The sequence below is a fragment of the Cotesia glomerata genome, linkage group LG10 (genome assembly GCF_020080835.1).
Source record: "Cotesia glomerata isolate CgM1 linkage group LG10, MPM_Cglom_v2.3, whole genome shotgun sequence".
NCBI lineage: Eukaryota > Metazoa > Arthropoda > Insecta > Hymenoptera > Braconidae > Cotesia > Cotesia glomerata.
The window spans coordinates 7,244,768-7,268,024 of record NC_058167.1 but is presented as its reverse complement, the minus strand read 5'-3'; the positions used below and the strand labels follow the sequence as shown (position 1 = coordinate 7,268,024).

General features: G+C 28.5%; 1 protein-coding gene and 1 long non-coding RNA gene across 16 annotated transcripts in view; one reads left to right on the top strand and one right to left on the bottom strand.

Annotated features, from left to right (window-relative positions):
* The window catches only part of LOC123273022 (disabled homolog 2-interacting protein), a 66,690-nt gene that overhangs the window by 23,939 nt on the left and 19,494 nt on the right, over window positions 1-23,257 (top strand). For 7 of the 15 annotated variants that reach the window (XM_044740109.1, XM_044740111.1, XM_044740102.1 and 4 more), the window contains 2 exons: window positions 2,379-2,444; window positions 12,254-12,331. The exons of 1 other annotated variant lie outside the window; for it this stretch is intronic. In XM_044740109.1, the coding sequence (XP_044596044.1) occupies window positions 2,379-2,444; window positions 12,254-12,331 (144 nt within the window). Of the gene's footprint in view, window positions 1-2,378; window positions 2,445-5,626; window positions 7,225-12,253; window positions 12,332-17,533; window positions 18,803-23,257 lie in introns of those variants that run through there. 7 more of the 15 variants (XM_044740104.1, XM_044740110.1, XM_044740116.1 and 4 more) reach the window with 5 other exon arrangements.
* On the bottom strand, window positions 9,010-12,859 carry LOC123273025. The gene is made up of 2 exons (XR_006511223.1): window positions 12,828-12,859; window positions 9,010-9,159 (listed from the first exon to the last, which is right to left on the bottom strand). It is a non-coding gene; the product is annotated as an uncharacterized LOC123273025 (long non-coding RNA).

Sequence of the window (23,257 nt, the reverse complement as noted above, 5' to 3'; positions counted from 1 at the left end):
TTACTAGTTATATGTGTTTGCATTTACAGTTTTTGAAAAATTTTGACTTAATGGTCGTGTAACTCCAGGTTCTAGAACTACAGATTCTGTGCAATAATATCCTATTGGAAATATTTTTAAACAAAAAAATTTATTGCACGGAAAAAAGAAAACTCGAAAAATTACATTATAAATAGTAATAAGTGTCCCGTCGTATTCAAAACTAGAAAAATTACAGTTCGAAATAACATTTTTCTAAATTCAAACTTTGAATGTTAATTTTCAGAGCTTTCAATGTAAATATTACATTCTACAATGTAATTCTTATAAAATCTGTAATAATAACAATCTGAAACTGTGATTTTTCCATTATATATTGGATTTTTCCAATATATAATCACATTATATATTGTAATTATTCGAATTTTCTTTTTTCCGTGTGTACTTTTGGTCATGAAATTGATTACATATTTAAAAAAAAGATGTTTTTCACTAGATATCCTTGAAACAATACTTTTAGAAAACTGTTTATTTGGAAAAATACTTTCTTACCACAAACCTGGTAAATTTCAAAATCTAAACGACTGAAATCTTGATTCAAAACCGTCATTTGTACACATACCTAATCAAAATTATTAATTGTATTACTTACCAAAAAATCAAATCGGATAGTAAAATATAAAAATGTTATTTATTTATTTATTGAAAATTAAACGCCTATCGGCTATATATAACTAGAATACAAGTTTGGATTTAAATGTAGGAAAAAAACAAATGTGTTATATTTCAGTTATTCCATTATTCACTAACTAGTAATTATAATAAATTTTAAAAATTACTGCATCTTTTAATAACGCTTGCATGAATAACTTAAATGAGCAAAGGGGAACAAAACGAGAACGTGAACAAAAATAATGAAGTTTCATGAACCTATTGAATGAATCATCTTTTTCTCATTTTTATCTTAATACGGTAGTTGTCGCCATAGAATATTATGTAGATGTAATGACGTTACTTAGATTTACATACATATTCATACGAATGCTATTCATTTCAAAGAGTGTGGCAACTTGACAAAATTCTCTATTAGTGAATATTATTGAGTATTTACTCCTATCTCTTTCACTTTCAATTTGCTATTTGAAAATAGTACTACTTACGTACAGCTCACAATAAACTGACATATATTATAAATGTTTATAAAATTTCCAAGTTTGCAGTCTATTAAGATTATATATAGTACATATTTTCAACAAAATCTCGTGCATAATATCTTCACTTAAAGTATAGTTATTGCGCCGTGAGTCCAGTTTCTGAAAATTCTAAATTTTTGTATACTTATTGAGAATATAAAAATACCCTTGTTCTTAAAATTTGAAAAAATCCCCAAGCGCGAGATAGTTGCAATTAAAAATGACATTTTTGTATACAAACAGAATCGGAGAAGAGTGAAAAAATCGCACATTTTTACGCTTTTGTACTTAATGCATTCAAAGAATGCTATACTTATAATTACTTTCAAAAATTTGGAAATTCTTAGACTCATAGTTTTTAGAAATTATTAATATAAACTAGTAAAGTAAACCAAAATGATCATGAGAGAAAGCAAGTAAGGAATAATTTGTGAGGAAGGCAACATTATTGAGTAAGAAAAAAAGCAAAAGCACAGACTATATGTAGTGTGAAAACTATCTTAGTATATTTTTTTTAATTGCCATGAAAATAGAATTTGCTGAAATTTTGATAGTCATTAGTGTTACACTGATGTTTAAGTCAAATTTTCATCGAATTTCTACATTTTGAGGTTCTAGCAAGCAATTTTGCATATTTAAGTCTACGAATGTCTAGCCTTATATTTGTGTGTTTTGTCGTGCGTATACAATATCTCGAGAACAAATTAACCGATATTCAATCACAAAAAAAAGATAGTTGTTTTTTTTTTTTTTTTTTTCTTTCTTTAATTCATCGATTCAGCTGTGTTCTTTTAATCATACACGTTTTGTAAGTATGCAAAAAACGTTATGCATATTTAACACAGTAATCTAAAAAATTATTTCCAGAATTGAAAAGTACCGTAAAAATAATTTTTTTGTCTTGGTTATTTTAATACTTTTTTGTCACTGATTCTCGTTACAGGACAAACAATAGATTATAAAGATACGGTCTGTATACGTTTACTGCGTGTTTTTGCTCTTCAACTTAGTGTAACAAGCATTACTAACCTAACGTTGATTTGTTAAATAGACGCGTGTACAGTTGCATAACTATATACAACAGAACTTGTTGCATCAAATTCATAATGTTGATTACTCAAATTAATTTTTAATATTCAGTTGCCATTATCCAATACATTAATTTAATTAATTTACATTATTAATTATAACATTATTTTGTTTCAGGTGAGTTAAAGTCTTTATCCTTACCTCGAGGGTTTCCTCCACCTGTAAATGAGGACGGTAGTAAAGGTAAGCGTTTACTCTGTCTTTCTACACTAATTTTTGTTAAATAGCCTTAATTATCCAATAGTCGTTATCAAGTAAGTTCTAAAACTTACCTTGTCTCGTAAAACGCGTTACGTATTTTTTTTCATTTTCGTATTAATTTTTTATCTTTTTAATTAATTACGTATTACCTAATAATAGAATACAAAGTCACAGCTCTAAGAAATCATTCTGGATAGTTTATATTTCCGTTTTTTTGTTCTACGGAATTATTTAAACACTAAAATACAGAAAACGTTTCTCTCATAATTATACACAGAAGAAAAAAAATTGTTTTCTTTTTGCATTTAAAATAATTGTCAACAAGTTTTTTAAGTCTTTCGATTTTCATCCAAACTGTATATAAACAAGAACTATTTTATTATTTAATAAATGATAAAAAATTTTCCTTCATTGAATTGAAAAAAGTTTTTGTAAGAAATTTTTATGTTTAATGTTTTACATTTAACTTTTCTGTGTTAATTTAATACAACTGTATCGAATTAACGTATGAAGGTGTTAAATATTTTGCATAAAAATTTTGTATAAAATTTTTTTGATGTAATGATTTAAGAATTTTTACTCTGTTCATATTAGGTTGAATAAAAATCAAATATTTGTTTTTCGCAAAAAAAAAAATGCCCTGAAAATATTGTTTAGCCTAAAATTTAATTTACCAGAAATTGTGAGTTATGAGGTTTTTTTTTTATTTTTGGTGAATTAATCATATTTTTTACTAAACTTACTCTTAATTTTCTTTTTTTAAGTCTTTTCGAGATTCTGAATTTCGATTGCGTTATAACGATACACTGAAAAAAAATATTCTTGACTGGAGGGTAAATTTTCTTGGCTAAAAAAAATATCAAGAAAAATTAAAAATTTCTTGAATGAAGTCAAAGTTTCTTGAGCCAAGAAAATTTCTTCTTGCTTCAAAATAACTTTTATTTTCGTTAAAATTTTCTTGGTGCAAGAAGTTTTTTTTCTGTGTAGTTTTGTTAAAAAAAACTGCTGTTTTAAACAATTGTTACTAATTGGCAAATTTTATTGAGCTCGAAAATATTAAATGTAATGTTGTTTAAACTTTTTCGATGCCTCTGAGCTCAGAAATATAAATTTTATACATTTTTGATGATTCATAATAATCGACGTTTTTAAAATCCAAACATGGTAATTAAATCATAAATATCGTTTCAAAAAATATATGAAATCTATTTTTATAAGAATAGAATAGAGAAAATGTTATAGCTATAATAAATGTGAAATAAATAAATAAAATAAAAATTATTATTATTATTTTTCATATCAATCAAAAGTTTTTAAAACATAGTTTTTTAACAGAACTACTATCACAACGCAATCGAAATATTTTTAGAATCTTAAAAATACTTCAGTGAAAATAATTTAGAACGGAATTTCCGAAAGAGTCCGATTATTTTGCCAAGAAATTGAAAAAAAAAAACTCAAAATTTTTATTAAGTTTAAATTTAATCTCGAATAACTTTTAAAGAAGTAAATTTAAAAAAAAAATTGATAAAGACCTCTTTGTAGAGCATTTAATTCTCTACAAAAATTTTTGTTGGTCTCATTAGTCTAAAAAACGGTTAAGTTACAAAATTTCAAAGGTTAAAAATTTCTCCATGTTAATTAAATAGGAAATGAGGAATCTCTTAATATTAAAATTAAGAGCTGCCTTTTTCATGGGGTCATTTTTTAGATTTCCTGGACAATATTTTCAGAATATTTTTTGGGGTGAAAAAAATTACTCCGTTTTTTTTTCATACAGCCTATTGTGTACAATGTTTCCCCTAATACTTATAACTTTTATCTATAAAATATTAATAATAATTTCCATATTTGAACAATAATATTATAGTTAAACAATCTGATAAGATCGTATTACACAATCGATGTACATAAAAGTACTAAAATAATTCAATGTCAAGCTCCGTGAATTGATAAAAATAATTATTGAATATTGTTTTTTCGATAATTCGAGCGTAAAAAAATGGTATTAAACGATGGCACACAGAGTAGTGGACCGTCATGATGCACACGATGCTCTAAAAATAGTGCTCGCCATAACCGTACATTTTATAGTATTATATATGCAATGTAGACTCACAACTAGGGCGTCTGTCTAATACTTTTTATATAGATGTAGGTACACCTATACATATGGATATGTGTCAATAACATAAACGCTGTAAACCATCAGAAAGATAGGTCAGATAATTAGAACAAAACTAAATTATTCCTGTTGATAAAAAAAAAAAAAAAAAAAAAAAAAAGGATAAAAAAAAAGATCGAAACGGTATACTAGTGTTAACACGACTATGTTATTATAACCACTACTATACACATAAATAATTACACAGTAGACTGTAGACAATAATCAGAGTAACAATTACAATTATATTCACATGTAGTGTCTACTATTGTTCATGGAAGTTGATTCTCAAATGAAATATGTCAGGGATGGTAATTCGTGAAAGCTTTTATTTACAATCGTGCAATAAACCATCATATCAGAGGACGCTTCAAGTGCTGGTATTGTATTTTCAACGAATATAACAAATACATTTAATGTAACATTGTATACAAATACACATGTATACATACGTATACATGTGTAAAAGTAATAATGCTGTAGGTTTGTATGTTAGTACAGGCGCATAAACGATACGATGCGTCGGCTCAGTCGGTTCAGTTCGGCAACATACGTCTCCCACTTTTGTTGTACACCAACCACAAGTCTCAACAGTCTAGTTTCAACTTTGCTTGGATGCGAGTGGACTAACGTGCGCTGATACAATTAATAATTCATTTAACTTTGTTTTTAATTTACAATTATTATTTTCAATTAATTTTTTATTTAATAAAAAATATCTGTGATAAATTAAAAGTGAGTGATATAATCATCAATTATTTCGTGATATTTATAATATTGATTGTTTTTATTGATCATCAAGCATAAAGTCTTTTAAGTATTGTAATTGTATTCTCGATAATCCAGATAACACTTATTGGTAATTTATTTTTAAAAAATTCAATTATAAAGATGAACAGAAGAAAATTTTAAAAATCGTGACATTCTCATACCTTATTTATTATATATATATATATATATATATATATATGTATATATATATTTTTTTCTTTTTTTGGAGTACGTATACTCGCTTTGGACGCGGTGTCCTTGGTGTTTTGTGCAAGAGAACTCGCCTCTAAGTTGATGTTTCGAGTTTTCGTTCTTATTTTGTAAAGAGTATTGTATTCACATGTACAAAAGAAAATTTACTTGTATAAAGTTATATATAACAACAGAAATTGAGAGACTTTTTTTTTCTTCACGAGGTTGACAATTGTATCTGAATACATTCCTTTGAAATCGGAGGAGTATCATAATATAAGACGTACACACATATATTTATATTCAAAGAGTGAATTTCTTGTATTGAGTTTAAAGACTATATCTATTCACATTTATATCATATCAAATAATAAATGGTATTGCTCTGTCGTCGTGCAGTCTCGACAAGTTTTAGTATTTCCGCAATACGAGAAATAATATTAAAGTATAAAAATTATTTTATCAATGAGCTCTGAAAATGATACGGATACGGATAAGATATTGGCATCCCTTTAAACACATGGAGCCGAGGAGGCTTGCACCTGTTTTACTGCTGCATGTTCACAGTCCAGGTGGTAAACAGTAAAAAAGGCCTGAAAAAAGAAAAAAAAAGTAACATAAAAAGAGGGAAAGAGACCCCGCTGGTTCATGTGCGTTTCCGTTCAGCTCTTTTACACTTACTTACTCCAATAATATATGTACTTAAATATACTAATTTAAAGCGTTGGCTATATGCTATATCACACAAACAAATGATATAGCTTAGATAAATTCGTAAAGGACTGATGAGTAAAAAAAAGGCAACGCCCACTACACCATATGAGTTGATTTATTTAAACGAACTGGACAGAGCATAGAACGGTCACATTATTTACCGGATGTCGTGTTACACTGACTGAAAACGCCACCACTCTATGCTGATGATATATCAATTAATGTTTCGTCGAATAGCCTTGAAAAAAAAGTAAATAATACACGATATTGTCACTACATGTGTATGTTTAATTTCGTTACTATAACGCTAATCAGTTATTACTGTATTTATATATGTTATATTATAAATTCTACAAATTATCTATCACTATGACATTTTCAAATTCTGACATGACATTTGATGCTTCGTTTGATTAAAGAAGAAAATTATATAGATAAAGAAAAGTGATAAAATTATAGGTGTTTATTTGAATTTTATTTTTGTAAATAAATGATAAAATTTTTCTCTTTGAATCTTCTTTTTTTTCTTGATCGTCTTCCGCGCTACACGTGCACGAAAGAACATGGTACTTAAACTTCTGAAAAGACTTACCGGAAGCACAAGCAGGTAGTAGACTACTACTACGTCCGGTATTTGGTTTCGGATGACAACCAACAAAAGGAGCTTCCGTTTTCTGTTTTCCCTGTTTATAAAATATTGAAAATTATGAATATTACATTGCCTAAAATAATAATTGATAAAGTGATTATTCGAGTGTTTTATTTTATGTTGCTAAATATTGTGCAATCATAAATTGGAAATACGTAAAAACAATATGAATCCCGCGGTGACTAATGAAGCGACATCACCGGGGGGTCGACGACTCTCACGTAGTTTTCACTCTTGTCTTCGAGGTGCTGATACAGACGAACCAGAATCAGGTATATCATAAATTGTCAATTACTTTATTGAAATTGAACTATTGCGCATTGGTCCTTAAGTCAGAATTCAGTTAATGTTCACTGTTCAGAATAGAATTAGAAAAAAAAGGGATTTTTGTCCCTTTACTCGTAAATAACTTTTTAGTGAAAAGAGATAGTTCATATGAGAAAATGTTAGTTAAGGGATTAATTTACTTTCTGCGCTAAAAAAAGGCGGTTTTTTTTTCTTTTAAGTGTCTATGATAGATAATGATATAAAAGTTGGAGGACTTGATGAATAAATTCTCGAAATACAAGAAAAAAATTTTTTTTTAATTTTAAACACTTTCGATACACAAAAATGTTAGTCACGGGTAATTTTTAAAAAAGTAGGCAGGTGAGTTGCCTAAGCCATATTTTTGAAACGAACACGGAAAAAAAATATTGTTAAAATGACTATCCAACGTATCCTCAAGTGACGTTTCCTTAAAATAACGATCCGGATTGCTGATTTAAGGATTCATTTGTTTGACTTAAGCATACAGAGTATAGCTCTTGTCAATGGCTGCGTTCAGGTTTACTAAGTTCTGAGTAGGGCTGACTTTATCTACCAAAAAATTAATATTTAGACACACTTAAATAAATATATCTTGCATTGTTTTATTATAGGTTTTTTTAAAAAACAATATAGTTACTTTAAGTTGTTGCTACAAGATATGCTAAGATCTGCCAAGAACTTAGTAAGCTTGAACGCGGCCAATATATGTAGTTTCGTCAAGACAGGCAACTATTTTATTAACGTGAGGATCTGTATAGTTGAATTAACTAAATGTTACGCTAAAATAATGATATGGATCGTCATTTTGATGATCCGCTGTACAGCTGAATTGGCTATACAGCATATATCTCTAAAAAAAATGACTATACGGCGTATAGTCAGAATAACGATACGTATCATTATTCTAACGATATTTTTTTCTCCGTGAATCATCAGGAATAAAGAAATTAATGATAACATTAGATGAAGTACAATAGTATAAGTTCGTTTGGAATTACCTCTATTAATCTTTAAACATAATTAGTGAAATGGCAAACTTTTTCAAAAAAAAAAAAAAAAAAAAAAAATAGGTGATTTTTCAGTAATTTTTGCTATAATAAATATATAGTAAAATTTAAAATTTTGAGACAATCGTAGTTCCGGATGAACTCATACATATTAGGGATGTGATCAAAATTTCAAAAGGATCGGTTCCGTACTTTCTGAGAATCAACTCATGCAAGGCTAAAAAAGGTTGTTTCGAGAAAAACGCCTTTAAAGTTTTTTTTTTTATCTCGATAAAGCGTGCTCAGGTAGTAATATCCGTGGTGTAGAAAATTACATACATTCTAAACACTCAGATCATTCTAAAATTTTCAGATAATATTTATAAAAATATTAATTTTTTTAAAATTAAAAAAATTCAATTTTTCGCGAAAGTAAAAAAGTAGATCAGTAAGAATAAAATTATTATTTCAATGAAGTTATCTTCGATTTTGAGTAAAAAAAAACCTTTGACTGTGTATAAATTTTTGGTAAATTTATTGTCTTAAGTTAACTGCATAAATTTTGATATTACCCTAATAGCCACCTCACACTATAAGTTCTTGTAGATAAATTAGCGACAAATTATCGTTAAGTTAACGTTAAGTCTACAAATGCCCATTCTTATATGCAAGTTGACAATAAGATAGTGCCGATATTTAAAAACAAGTTATCTATAAGCTTATAATAAACTTGAATAGAAAATTTCGGCAACTTAACGGCAATTGTTTCAATACAATTCGTTGAAGAAAAGTTGACCATAACTTTACGATAACTTGTAGATTAACACTTATTGCCAGCCTACTTTTCGTCAAGTTATCTATAATTTGTGGCACTAGGTTATCTGAAAGTTATAATATGAGGTGGCTATCAGGCTATGTTAATAGAGGTACAGAGATTGAATATATGCGATTTGTATCAAATCTTGATTAAAATTCGTAAGCTTATTATATTTTTTAGATAATTATCGTCGATAATTTAAAAAATTTGCAGATAGTTATTTGTGTAATTAATTTATAAATTTTATTAAATATATATAATGAATGAACACACGTATTTTTTACTGTCTAAACTGAAAAAATTATTAAACAAATTAAATACTCCAAATTCATACGGCGAGATGCATCATATTTTAGTGAAAATTTTAGCTTCTAATATATTATCGATGTTGAGTTAGTTTCGAAAATATCAAGTTTTTATTTTAAATTCATTGCTTTTGAATCACATTTATTAAAGTGAAATGCCGCAATTCCATTGTTAATCGACTAATTTATTATTAAATTTAATAAAATCTCGATGATAGTTATAGAGATGTCCATGTACAAAGGTGAAAAAAATTTTTTTGTATATATAATAAACTTATAAGGCATTTCAATGAAATTAAAATCAATTAACGGTAAATGCTGATGTAAAGTTAAAAAAAATTGTTTTATTGAGAAACATTAACGAATTTTCATGTAAGCCCGGAGAAGCGAGCCATCAAACGTTTAGTACTTTAAATAAAAAGTAATCGTTTTTTCGCCAAAATCTTGCTTCATTTTATATTTTTCGCTAATTACATAAAAGTTTAAAGAGGGGTTTACAATAATAAGAGTTAAGTTTTATTGTATATTTTTCTTCATTAGCAAATGATTATTTCACCTATTTATAATTTTAACTTCACGTCTATAATTATTACATTTCACTTTTTGTAATAACTATATATATACATATAAGTTATGAAAGTAATTACACATACACGTCAGAAATTGAATAAATATTCCAAACAGGTTCCGCGCCTACAATGCAATCATCCGCGATGATACAGATGAGGGCGTGTAGTACAAACGCAATTTTATGATAACAATACTTTTTGTTGAAGTATTTCAAAAATTAAAAAAAAAAAATTTGAGTTTTTAAACGCTGACAGTAATGTGATAATAATATAAATTGTAGTACCCTATAATATTTATGACTATGAAGTCGCGCTTTGATGATTACACCTTGCGTGGGGGGTTGTCAGAAACATATGAGGGCGAAATATATACATTTATTCATTTAACTACTGTGGCACGCAGTCAAGTACCGCATACGCATACACTGTGACTACATAATGTAATAATATTATATGGGAATGGCATTAATATTTACTCATATCATTTATACAACCTCCACTTGACGCCGAGTTTTACGCAGTCCATTACTGACATGCGGTCTGACTATTCACTCTATATTTATGTTTATTTTTATATTTTTATACATTTACTAGTCTAAAAACTTACTAATTTACCAGCACTGTCAATAAATAGTGATTTACATAAGTGAGATATCACGTATTTAATTTTGCCAGCTCTAATTAAAATTTACAATTTGAATATGAAAAACAAATATATCAAACATACTTCGCATAGTAAAAGTCGTAAGTTTTTTATCTAATAAATATTATAAATTAATACTTCATTAAATTAATAACAATAATAATAACAGTAATATATTATAAAATTATTACCAGTGTTTTATGCATCTTGTCATGACAAGATTGTCAACAGCTTTGACAACCAAATAAGTACACAGAAAGAATGGTTTACTTGAACCAAGAAAATATTTTTCTTGCTAATTATTTTCTTGGGCGAAAAAAAAATTTTTTTTTGACACAAGAAATTTCACTTATCCCAACAAAATTAATTCTCTTGCTTCAAGAAATACGTATCTTGATCCAAGTCAATTTATTCAAATCAAGAAAGTTTTCTTGTTTTGAGAAAATTTTTCTCTTGCTCCAAAAAATTAAATGTCTTGATAATAAATTTTCATTAATATTTTTATTGACGAACATGTCAAATGGGAAGATCAAATAATATTGAAACATTTTCTTTCATTCAATATGTATAATTGCGTGTTAAAATAATCTAAAATGGGTATCAAATATTCAAGAGAAAAATTTTCTCAAGGTGAGAAAATTTTTTTCTCAGCTGAAGTAGGTGGTGCTGCTTTCCTAAAGTATCTAAAAATCTTGATCCAATATAAAAATTTATTGTATCAAGTATTTATGATAATTTGAATTAAGAAAAATGACTTCCACCAAGAATAGAATTTCAAGAAAAACTTTTACTTCGGCCAAGACAACTTCGGTCTTCCTTTGGGCACCCGAAAATTTACTTGAGCCAAGAATTTTATTCTCCAGTCAAGAAATCTTTTTTTCTGTGTATATACTTCAGTCCGTTATGTGTCGGGACTTACATTTTTTAATGGTCAGCACGCAAACAGTAACTATTGAGTAGTTTAAAGCGGTGATAATATATTATTTCATCTTAATTTTATAAATGATAGTGGTTGATTGATGACAAAACAACTAATTACCTCAACTAACAATTCTAATTTATAATTATTAAAATACTGTAAAAATGATGTAGTAAAGTAGATAACTTATTACCTAAGAAATGTTTACAACATTTTTTGAATGTACTTCATTAATTTTAATAGCAATAAATTTCTCCTAATTTATTAGAATATTGTAATCGAATTTAATTTATACAGCACCTATTATTGCAAGGAATTAATTACAGATATTACCATATAGAAACTAGCCATAAATTGAATTTAATTAGGTTGAAATTTCATAATTTTTTTTTAATGTACATCGAACTATAAAGTATAGATTTATTTATTTTCGATATGTTAGACAAGGGTTGGTATCTAAAGTAATTTCTTTGTCAGAAATGTTTGATAGTCCCGTACAAAGTTTCTGGACTTAACTCAAAGTAGAGGGGCATTGGAGCGCGTGTTCTCAGTTATGGTCACCGAACCCATTAAATTTATACGTTGACATCGCAAAAAAATATTGTCCTTTTTACACGAGAAACGTGTTCGCTTAAATCAAACTCGTGTACCATTTGCTGCATTTACTTGTACCAAGTGAATTATACATTTTTTTTTACATCAGATATAATTAAACGTTCAAATTGTAATTATGGTTTTTTTTATCTGTTTCAGGTAAGCTAAAAACTAAATCACTGCCACGAAATTACTCTCAATCCTCTCAATATAACGTGAGTTGTAAAAATTTGCGAGGTAAGCTCATTGCCGTTTCAATTAAAAATACAAATATTTCATTATAATTATAATTTACACTTTCTGTACTAAAGACACCCACCAAGACCTTTATTGTATCTTAAACTTATACTTATAAGCATGCAGCACCCCACGCATCGGAATAAACAGTATATATGTTCATAGGACAAACATATGTCTTATATAGTGACGCAAAGTACGATTTTAATGGGAACAGCTATGACTTTATAATTCACCATTGTTTGTCCTATAGAACAACTCAGTTATAGAAAACGAGGGAAAACTTCAAGCCGGATATGAAAAAATAAAACAATCATTAGTTTTCACGTATAAATATGTTATTTCTTTTGGAACGTGTGAATTATTTTGTTGAGCTATAAATTTTATCTTTAAATTTTACATTTCAATATTTTATCGACCGGAACTCTTTTGTACCAACTGTTACTGCATGAACGGTCGATAACATAGGTACTTATAATGGTTTAATGTTATCGACTATCAGTAATTATACCCTGATAGCCACGCTTTGATTAAAAGTACCCTGATAGCCACAGTTTCAGACCAACCAAGTTGGTGTCAGATAGTTGCCACCAACTTAGCGACAACTTGCGGTCAACTTCCGAATTTGTAACTGTTGGCGCCAAGTTGGCTACAAGTTTCTGAGAAAAAAGAGACCAATCTACTGCTGCAATATGTCGCCAAATTTCTTGAGAAACTTATCGTCAACTTGGTGTGAAAAAGTTTCAGAGCAACTTTTGCCGACAACTTGGTGAACAAGTTGACACCAACTGAGTTACTTTCCAAGAGTTGCCGCCAAGTTGGTGACAAGTTGCGGCAGTAGATTGACAGAAAGTTGCGGCCAACTTGGCTATCAGGGTAGTTGCATTTCAGCAGTTACAGTTAACTTGACATCAAGTTTGCCGTAAATTTTTATAGTACAATAGTTGTAAACAAATTGAATGCAATTTACAGCCCCAATTTGAATACAAGTTAACACCGAACTTTTAGTTAAATTGTACTACAATTTTACTACAACTTGAATAAAATAATTGTACTGCAAGTCTTGACGTCAAATTGCACTGTAACTTGTAGACAACTTAAGTAAAAACGTTTGGTTTGCAACTTTTTTCATCAAGTTGGCTACAAATTTCGGCAGTAGATTGAATAAAAGTTTAAGTTAAGATGGCTATCAGGGTAGTTTTAAACTTCCCAACAAATCCGGCTCGATGCAAATTGACCATCGAAATTAGATGCTAAGATCAGTATAAAAGATTGTAATTGATTGATAGCGTTAGTTTCTATGACCTCAAGTGTTAATTTAAAAGTACCTTTCTGTATCTCTATTGATCAAGTTTATTTACCAACAAGGTGATAGTAACTTTCTCTAGCAACTTACTTTCAGATTACGGCCGTAGTTTTCCTAGGTAATTAGTTTATCAGCAACAAATTGCATATAAATATGTTGTCAGCTGTAATATTGATATTTTTTACTAAAAAAAATAGAAATTTTTGTAACAAGATAATTTTTACTTTTACCAAGATAATTTTAGTCTGTCTTGATTCAGTTAAGCTGATAGCAATTTTTAATTAACGTTTTGTTAAATTTTCTTCAACTGAAATTGAAGTTATTATCTACAATATTGATTAAACTTGATTACACACTGAAATTAATCTACTGCCAATCAAAAGTCAAAAAGTTAGCAAAGTTCTCACTAGTTTTCGACTTCAATAAATTAAAATTCAAAAATTATTTTTAACATATCAACCTTTTGCGTGCAATTTGGAATCAAATTTCACTAGATAGAAATCAAATAAACTTCCTGTCAGTTTGACTGGATATCTGAATTGTATCTTGAACACAAATTCCAAGTAATCGTAAGACAAGAATTTGACATTAACTAAACGTCAAACTGATCATAACTACTGAAATATAACTTTGTGAAGAGAAAGTCTGTTATCAAGGAACAAACTAATTATTTTTCCAATGAAGACATTTTTCTCTCACTTTTTTTTTTTTTTCTAATTAACATCTCATAAAAACTGAAATTATTAATTATGTAGTCAGAAAGAAATGAGAAAGATAGGAAGAAATTATAAAATAAAACATAACATAAATTAATTACTTTTTAATAAATTATCATGCACTGCACATTTGGATAGATAGAATGCAGTCATGTTTAAAACATCAAAAATATTGATTGATTAAATAAAAAAATATTCTCTGAACGTACGAACACTTCCATTAATGGAGCCTCTTTAGCTCCCTAACAAGGTGGTGGGACCATCATATAAGGTTTGTCCCTTACTTATCTTGAATGCATAAGATCATTGACCGTCTAAACCATTGTTTTTATTTAATACGTGACCAAATATAAATTGATATAATTAATTTGATTGAAATAATAAAACAATTAACGCAATATGATTGTTGGCCATTAGAGCAAAATATAGAGTACAATAATACAACAGTTAACTAATCGAGTGTTCTTTCCCACGTATTTTCGTTGCAAGAGGTGAGAACCAAGAGAAATACGACCTCGTAAGAAATTCCCTTCTCCAACGGCTTTCTACTTCAAACTATAAAATAAAAAAAATAAGTAAATAAATAAATAAAAATAACCACAAACAAAACATTTATCGTACTTTAACACGATAAACTATTGTTCAGCTATACTACTTATCATGCAAGAATTATTATTTTTTCTCAATTCTTTCCGGATGAATTTCTTTAATCAACTTGTCTTGAAGTCTTTTAAAACTTAAAATCTTGCACGAATTAAACATCTTGGAACTCGTTTGGAGCCGAGCATGTCTACTACTCCTTGTCGTGGTTGCACAGTCACGTATTTCTTCCTTTCCTTTTGTACCCTCTTTTAACTCTTTCTCTCTCTCCCTTTATTTAAACCTTTCTCTTTCCTTCTTCTTTTGGTTATTTTTTATTGTTCTCTTTTCTCTCTTAACTTTTTATTTTATCTTTTGCTTGAATTTGCGTCGTGGACAAACATCCGTAGTCTTTTCTTCTCTTTAAACTCTCATTTCTTCAGTCCTTAGTCCATGTCACGAATTCGCTTTTCTTTACTGTACTATACAAGTACATTCTTTTATTTAAAACTACTCTCCTCATCCATAATTCAACTATTTTAAAAAAAGATTCTCATGTGTTCATCACTTCTTTCATTCTTCCCTCTTTATTTATTTTTTTTTTTATTGTAATCTATTAGATACTGTAGTACCATACACTCCACCCAATCTTAATGTACATAATTATAAATAGAATTGTTTTTATAAACACATAAAAATTTATTAATAATATCAGTACAAAAATTTATCCAAAAATATCCAAAGTATTAATTATTAAAAGAGCTTGTCAGTCAAAAGCTCTACGCCGGAAATATTAGTTGTCACTAAATAAATCTAACGGGTCGTTATTTCCTGTCTCTATACATATACATCGTAATACATATAATCATCATATGTTGTTACAGCACGTGTGTCAATTGCAGATACACCGGTCCGGTTCAGTAAACTTTTTTACTATTTTTTCCTTACATACCTACTGTACTACATACTTCATATTTAACAAAACTAAAACTTTAAGTATAAATACAAACGTAGTAATAGCAATAGGTGTGCCTTGCCTCGTGTATCGTGAGAAGACATCCGGATACTTAGAATGGAGCACCTTCAACTTATGCTGCGACACGTCTCAGTGATTCTCATGCCAATATTCTAATGATATTCACAGTGTGAATATTGTTGTATGTTGTGTTTCAGTCTAGACACCGACCGGCAAAAAAACTATTTTTTCTTCAGTTCCATCTTGTTTATTATTTTTTCTTCACTCTCTTATACCCATAAAACATACATATACATATATACATAAATATGAGCCAGTAATCAATTTTGCGTTTCATCCGTATCGCATTTACTTTTTCGTCTTTACTCCAAATCACCCGCTGCTGCCTTTTCTTAAGAAACTGATGTTCTGAATATTTTACAAACATAAATTTTATTTACAAAAAATAAAGCGTAAAGCAATTTTTCATTCTTTTAAATATTAACTCTGGTGAATTCAATGCGCAGAGTAAATTTATTTAAAAAACATTAAATTAAATTAATGAAGTCAATGAAAGGAGATAAACGTAAAAATAAATTTACACAAATATAAGTGAAGGTAATTGATTATTTTAAACAAAACCTTTCATCTTCTGCAGAATTTTAAATTAAACTTTTTATTAAATTTTATGAGTGTAAAATTAGTAGACATTAAATTTTTGAAAATTTTTAAAATCCTCGGATGCCTGCTAATAATTTTTTTAGTTTTGTTATTATACATTAAAAAAATGTTTGTATTTGTGATTGTAACATTAACAGGATTTGCGTATGATAAAACTTAACTCGCATTATATAAACTTTAATTTATTTAAACAAATAAAATTTTAAACATTTTAAATTCCGTAAAGTTACCGTTTGAATAAACGTCAAAAATAATAATCCTTATATAGCGCCAAAAACGATGTATAATATTTTTCAGCGTGTCTGTATAAATGTAAATGTCATCAATAAAAGCTCAAGAGTCAGCGAAGCACATGTGTTGTCGCGAAACGACAAAGAGGCATGATTCTTGATAATCTTTCCGTTTGTATTGAATCAACTAAACTCTCCTGAATACATATATTTAATGTAGTTTATACGGGTGGTATATATTAAAAGGAAGTTTAGATGAATATAGCGTACTATAAATGCACTCCAAAGCAAAAGCAAATATCAATGCCACGCGGAGACTAACATAGTTTCGAAGAATAACCGTGTAGCGGCGCTGAGTGTTGTGTGAGTAAAGAGATATGTGCCGATGGTATTTGAGAGGAGTTGAATATACGATAGTCGTGCGTTCGTCCAGCTTGGCGAACGACAGTCGAACGGTTTATTCCCTTTTCTCCAAGTCAAATACATTCACCATGACATTCTATCGTGTACTAAGTACTAAATACCTCAATATTTAATCTGATTGACCGTTTTATTTATTCAACTCCAATTTATTATTTATCTTCTAAATTACTAGTGAAGAAAAGTGCAACACGTGCCTGATTATTATTATTACCATCAATTCTTTAATTGTGTAATTGTTATTGTTATTTATAAAATTTTTAATTCATTAACAATAAATTATTCAAAAGAAGAAATAAAATTATTTCTTCTCTATAAAAAACTATTTAAAGACGTGATATGTCTTCTGTATGTTTATTATAGAAAGTTATTATCCTTGAATAATAATTAAAAGTTATTGGTATTTGATTATAAACAATGAAAATAGTTTAAAAATAACTAAGGACTTGACGTTTTTGTTGAATGACGTCACAAACCTAAGGTAGAAAAAATAATAGAGAATTGAGTCATCAGTAGGGCGTTGAACAAGCCCTAACACTGCTGAGTAAGAAAAAGACACTCAAGAGGGTGATAATCTTAATGATGATGGTTTAGATAAATTTTTTTCAAGTAGCATTTGTATTGCTGGTATTTACTTACTTACTAAACTTTAAGGAAATTAGAAAGTCACAATGATTGGAAACGATAACAAGGAAAGGGACAAAGATGATTTACCAAAACGTAGGTCAACATTTTACGTATCTTTGGAAAATGATACCCGGCATTGTCATCCTAAAATAACAAAATGTTTATCTCAAGATGCTGATAAGTACGCGTGCAATACATTTCCAATAAGTGCTACTAAAAATGCTCCGATATTGAGCCGGACCTTTAGTAATAAAGATGGGTTGAACAAAAGATCAGAAACAAGTACCAGTATTGTTGGTATGAATACTGATACTGAGACTGGTACTGGTAGTGGTACACGAGGTAAAGTACAGAGTCTTACACGGATGTTTGAAACACCGCAGATTGTAGTGGAATCGATTGAAGATACAACTCAAAGAAAGAAGGTCGAGAGGACACGTTCGTTCAAGACTATAGAGAGGTTTCAAAATCGTTTTGTTGGTAGAAAAGACACGGATAAAAAAAATATCCGGCTTAACAACACAATAGGGTGCTTGGAAATTAATCGTGAGGATCAATCTAATGAAACTGAACGAAGAAGCAAAAGGAAAGACGAAGCTAGAACTAAAATTTTAAGAATTCAAGGGCCAAATCGTATTAATAATAACAATAACAATAGTAATAATAATAATGACAATAATAATAATAGTAAAATAAAAATAAAAAATAGCAATGAGAATAATTCATTGAGTAATTTACTAATTCGTCGAACTCACAGTACCAAAGTTGTTAGAAGTGCGAGTGCACATGTTAAATCATCAAGTGTTTCTTCTAGGCATGTGTCTGTTGATTGTCCGGGTAATTCCTCAATTGATAAAAGTAAATTTCGTTGCAATGATTCAGATAATGAGTGTGAAAATAATTTTTATGAGGATGCTGATGAATCAGTATTCGAAGAAACGGAGGCCGTTCATTCAGGTAATTTTTGAATATGAATAATGAGCTTGCGGCTATATATATGCTCCATACCCTACACTATAGATAATATTATTATAAGTTATAAGTAATGATGGGAAGCTGTAAAAGATGCGGTGAAAAAGAAGGTTTGATGTATTATATTGGATGAACCGGTCGGTGTGCATTAAGAAAAACAAGTCGGGACTTGCTACAAGAGTCGAGCACAACGGTTCAACTGATCAACCGACTACACTAGGGCTATACCATCGCCAGCCATCACATCAAGAGATTTTATTTCTTGGGACCCTTGGATGTATGAAACTTGAGTTGAGTTCATTTTCTGGGAGGCCTACTTGTACCGGGCTTTCAACTCGTTCTCTTTCAATTCCATCTCTCTATATCTTCTTACTCATTTGTTTTTTCACTAACTTTTTTTTATAAGATATACGTTTGAATCAATGGGGCCACCTGCTTGAAGACATTTTGGCGACACATCTACTCTCAACTATTAAAAAAATCTATTTATTTTTTTATTATTAAAACAATAAATTAGATTTTTTTAATCACTGTCCATTAAAACGTTGACTCTTAAATTAAACTTTTATTAAATTAAAAAAAATAATCAAGTCTTTATTAATCGCTATGTACGAATGATGTAAGAATGAAATGTCAAAAGTATTTTATTGCTCGTGATAACAAACTTACAATACCACTGTCGTGTATATAAAGAGCTTATGCGTGCAAAAATATATATATATATATATATATATATATATATATATATATATATATATATAATAAATTGATCCGTATCAAGATTTAACTGTGCTAGCACTAGTAGCATCCACTTTTGACATTGATAAAGGATCCGGATTGTAAGTGTAATTGTCAGTGAACCTTTTAAATAATCCTTTTATATAAATTCGTCAGAATTGCCCGTATTAAATTGAAATGACCTCGCTCGAGTTTAGTATACAATAATTTAACCTCAAGATAAAGCTGTTAGCACATGTCCTAAACCTCATAAATCTTTTAATAAACCGTTTTCATTTTTCTTCCCCGTCAGTTTATGGTCTTTTTCATGAATTGGGATAAACGATTTCCGCTGGTACAATGAATTACATTCCAAATAAAAAAAAGCATTGCTTACTTTCAGGGATCAAAGGAATGCGCTTTATAAATGTTTTCATTATTTTATAATTCTTTTTTGTATTATCGCTCTGATTTATTTTATATTCATTCCGTTTTTCTCAATCAATCACATATGATTCAACAAATATAATATATTAACATTTATAACGGTCATTGATATCTAATAGTATTGAATAAGATAAAAATAAAAAAATGAGTGCAACAATGAAGATAAAATATTAAATAATTCTTAGCATGATTAATCAATTGATTAACTCTGTATTTACGTATTCCTGACCAGCATAACAAGAGCATGAGATCAGTATCACGATCTCTGAGCAGTCGAGTAAAATAAAGTAGAATGTTGTATACATTCGCTTGTAATCAGTATACATATATATACGGCTGAAGTTATGAAAGGTTTTGCTTTCACAACTTGACCAATTGCTTAATTACCGGTTGAGTAGTTTATAAGCGTCGCACAATAAGGCACAAGCTATATTGATTGTTTTGGCCTCGAGTAACTTTTTTTTTTTTTTTTAACTTTTTGTCAGTATGAAAACAATAATTTGCTGTAAATAATTTCTTTTTGTTTGTTTTATTTTTTACGACCATAACTTATGTTTTTTTTTCATGACCACTTTACTTTTTTTTCTCATTCCCGTTTATAGAAGCCTTTCTCTTATAAACACTCGGCTATTAGAATCTCGGATAAAATAACTCCCCTCTCGGTTGTGGCCGGTAAAAAAAGGATTCACTGGCATTCGACCCTTGCAGTACTATTATACTATTACAATACACGTTACCTTAATCCGCAAAAATTTAGTCTTTGTCAAGATACAGACTGTGACCCTTTAAAAGCTAGTTATTTGTGCAGGACACAGTGTAGATTTATATCCCATATATATTAGCAACATATAAAAGCCTATCAGTCCCCCAAGAATCATCACCCCACTATCATCTCATTCTAAGACCTGACTTTTTTTATTTTTAATCTTTCAATATTTATATTCAATGAAATATATTATTATCCTTTCCATTATTTGCTTATGGATATTTCGTTAATCTCTAGACTTTTTTAATAAATCTCTTGTCTATACATAATACCAGCATGGTTAAAAATATCATCAAAAGTCTCAAACAAACTGTTTGAAATTTTATATCTGACGTTTTAGAAATGATTTACTAATGAAAATATTATGCATATTCTAAAAATAATTGACGATTTATTACAATTTAAAAATTTCAGAATTTATCGGTAATTTTAAAATATGCTACGAATTTCGGTACCTCTTTATTCAATTTCAGCTTCTGAAATGTCAGAAAAAAAATTTCAAAAGTTATATATGTTTTTTATCAAATATGAGTTTAAAATTGATAAAAATCTTAAATTTCACATAATTTTCAAATTTTTATAAACTCAAGAATTACTATCTGTCGATTTAGAGTTGACCTCTGTCTTCAAGAATGTGTAATACGCAAAAAAAAATCTTTTAGCAAGATAATGCCTACTAGCCAATAACTTACAGTATTTTAAGCTTCTAAACGAATCAAGCAGAAAAATTCTTAAACTAAAATTTTTTCTCACTTGATTCAACAATTTTTCTTTTAGATTCAAGACAAAGAAATCCTTGAAAATGATTTCCTTGGTTAAAAATTTCTTCATTTGAATCTTTAATTTTTTTGTATCAGTATGATGGAAAATATGTTGGGGCCAAAGTAGAACATTTGGAAAATTTAGTTAACAAAATATTTTTCCATCCGCACCGATAGAAGGATTTGTTTATAGTTAAAAATATTTGTTAATATTTAACAAATCATTTATTAGAGACCACTTTTTAGTATTAAACAAATATTTCTTAGTATTTAAAAAGATTTATTAATATTTAATAAATTAATATCAGATTTATTAAATACAAACAAATCATTTTAAATACTAAGAAATATTTGTTCGATACTAAAAAATGGTCCCTAATAAATGATTTGTTAATAATTAACAAATATTGCTTAATACAAATAAATCCTTCTATCAGTGCGGTCGTAAACTAGTATAAATTTTAAGTAGGAAGTTGAATTAAGAAAAAAAAGAAATACTCCATCAAAGAATATGATCTATCATTTACGAGATTTATTTTTCTCTTAATGTATATTATTATATTATATCATTATAATCCTATAATCTTAGGTTTTTATTTGCGGATGCTGCAAATAATTCTTATAATGGTTGCCCCGGTTACATGAGTCACTTTTGCAAACGTATATGTAGCGTACCAGTGAATGCATTTATACATGCAATCTTGGTTATTCGCTTATATACCCGAGTAGTTTCTCATCAGCGTCATACAAGTTTGGTTACCACGTTGTGGGAATTAATGACCCCTTCTATTTCATTTCTTTCTTACTAAATCTCTGTATCTAGGTATAAGTTTTACTTCTCGCAATATTGCAACCTTTCTTAAATAAATAATATAAATGCTTTGCACGCTAAATGCTAATGCTTAATAAATTTAGATCTCATAGAGTTTACAGGAAAAATAAATAAATATACTTTACACGTATAGGAACTTGTTTATTTATATTGAATATATAAAGGTTCATAAAAATATGTGCAGTGTAAAGTGTAACATAAAGCAAGCATATATATATGTGCACGCGTACGTGTATGTGACTTTCGTTGAAATATTAAAATAGGCTAGGCGCCGTACAAGAAAGTGGATCGATTTAACTTTAGCGGGGAGTTGAGATGAATCGGGTGTACGCTAGAATTCCTACTTGTAATGTATGTTATGCTTTTAATGTTTAAAACTACTTTGCGATTTTGAGACTAGTCTATATGCGAATTGATTTTTGTTTAAGTTAATATATTAGATTAAAGTTATAAAGTTTTCAGTTATTTATTTTTAAATTTAACTTTGTAATTCTTTATACACCTTAAGGTCGATTAATTTTTGTGAAAAAATATAGTTCGCGAATAATTTTTTTGGTAACCCAATATCAGTCAAATGCTGCTTCTATTCAACAAGGCAATCCAGAGGCGACCCAATAGAGTTTACTTTGATATTTTTGGTCGGGTCATTATATCGCTTACTAATACTGTAAAAAATCTTATGGAATAATTTTACCACGAAAATTTGAATATTAATTAATAAAAAATGAAAAAATTTCTTACTTTCTTTTTACGTTATGGGTAAAAATAATTATTTTTGCTTCACGAATTAAAATTTTTGTAAATATAATGAAATATTTAAATTTAGTTGTGAAAAAAATAAAAAACCAGATATTAAGAGTTTTAATAAAAAAGAATTTCTCAATAATTATTCAAGTATGAAAAAAAAATTTTTCATT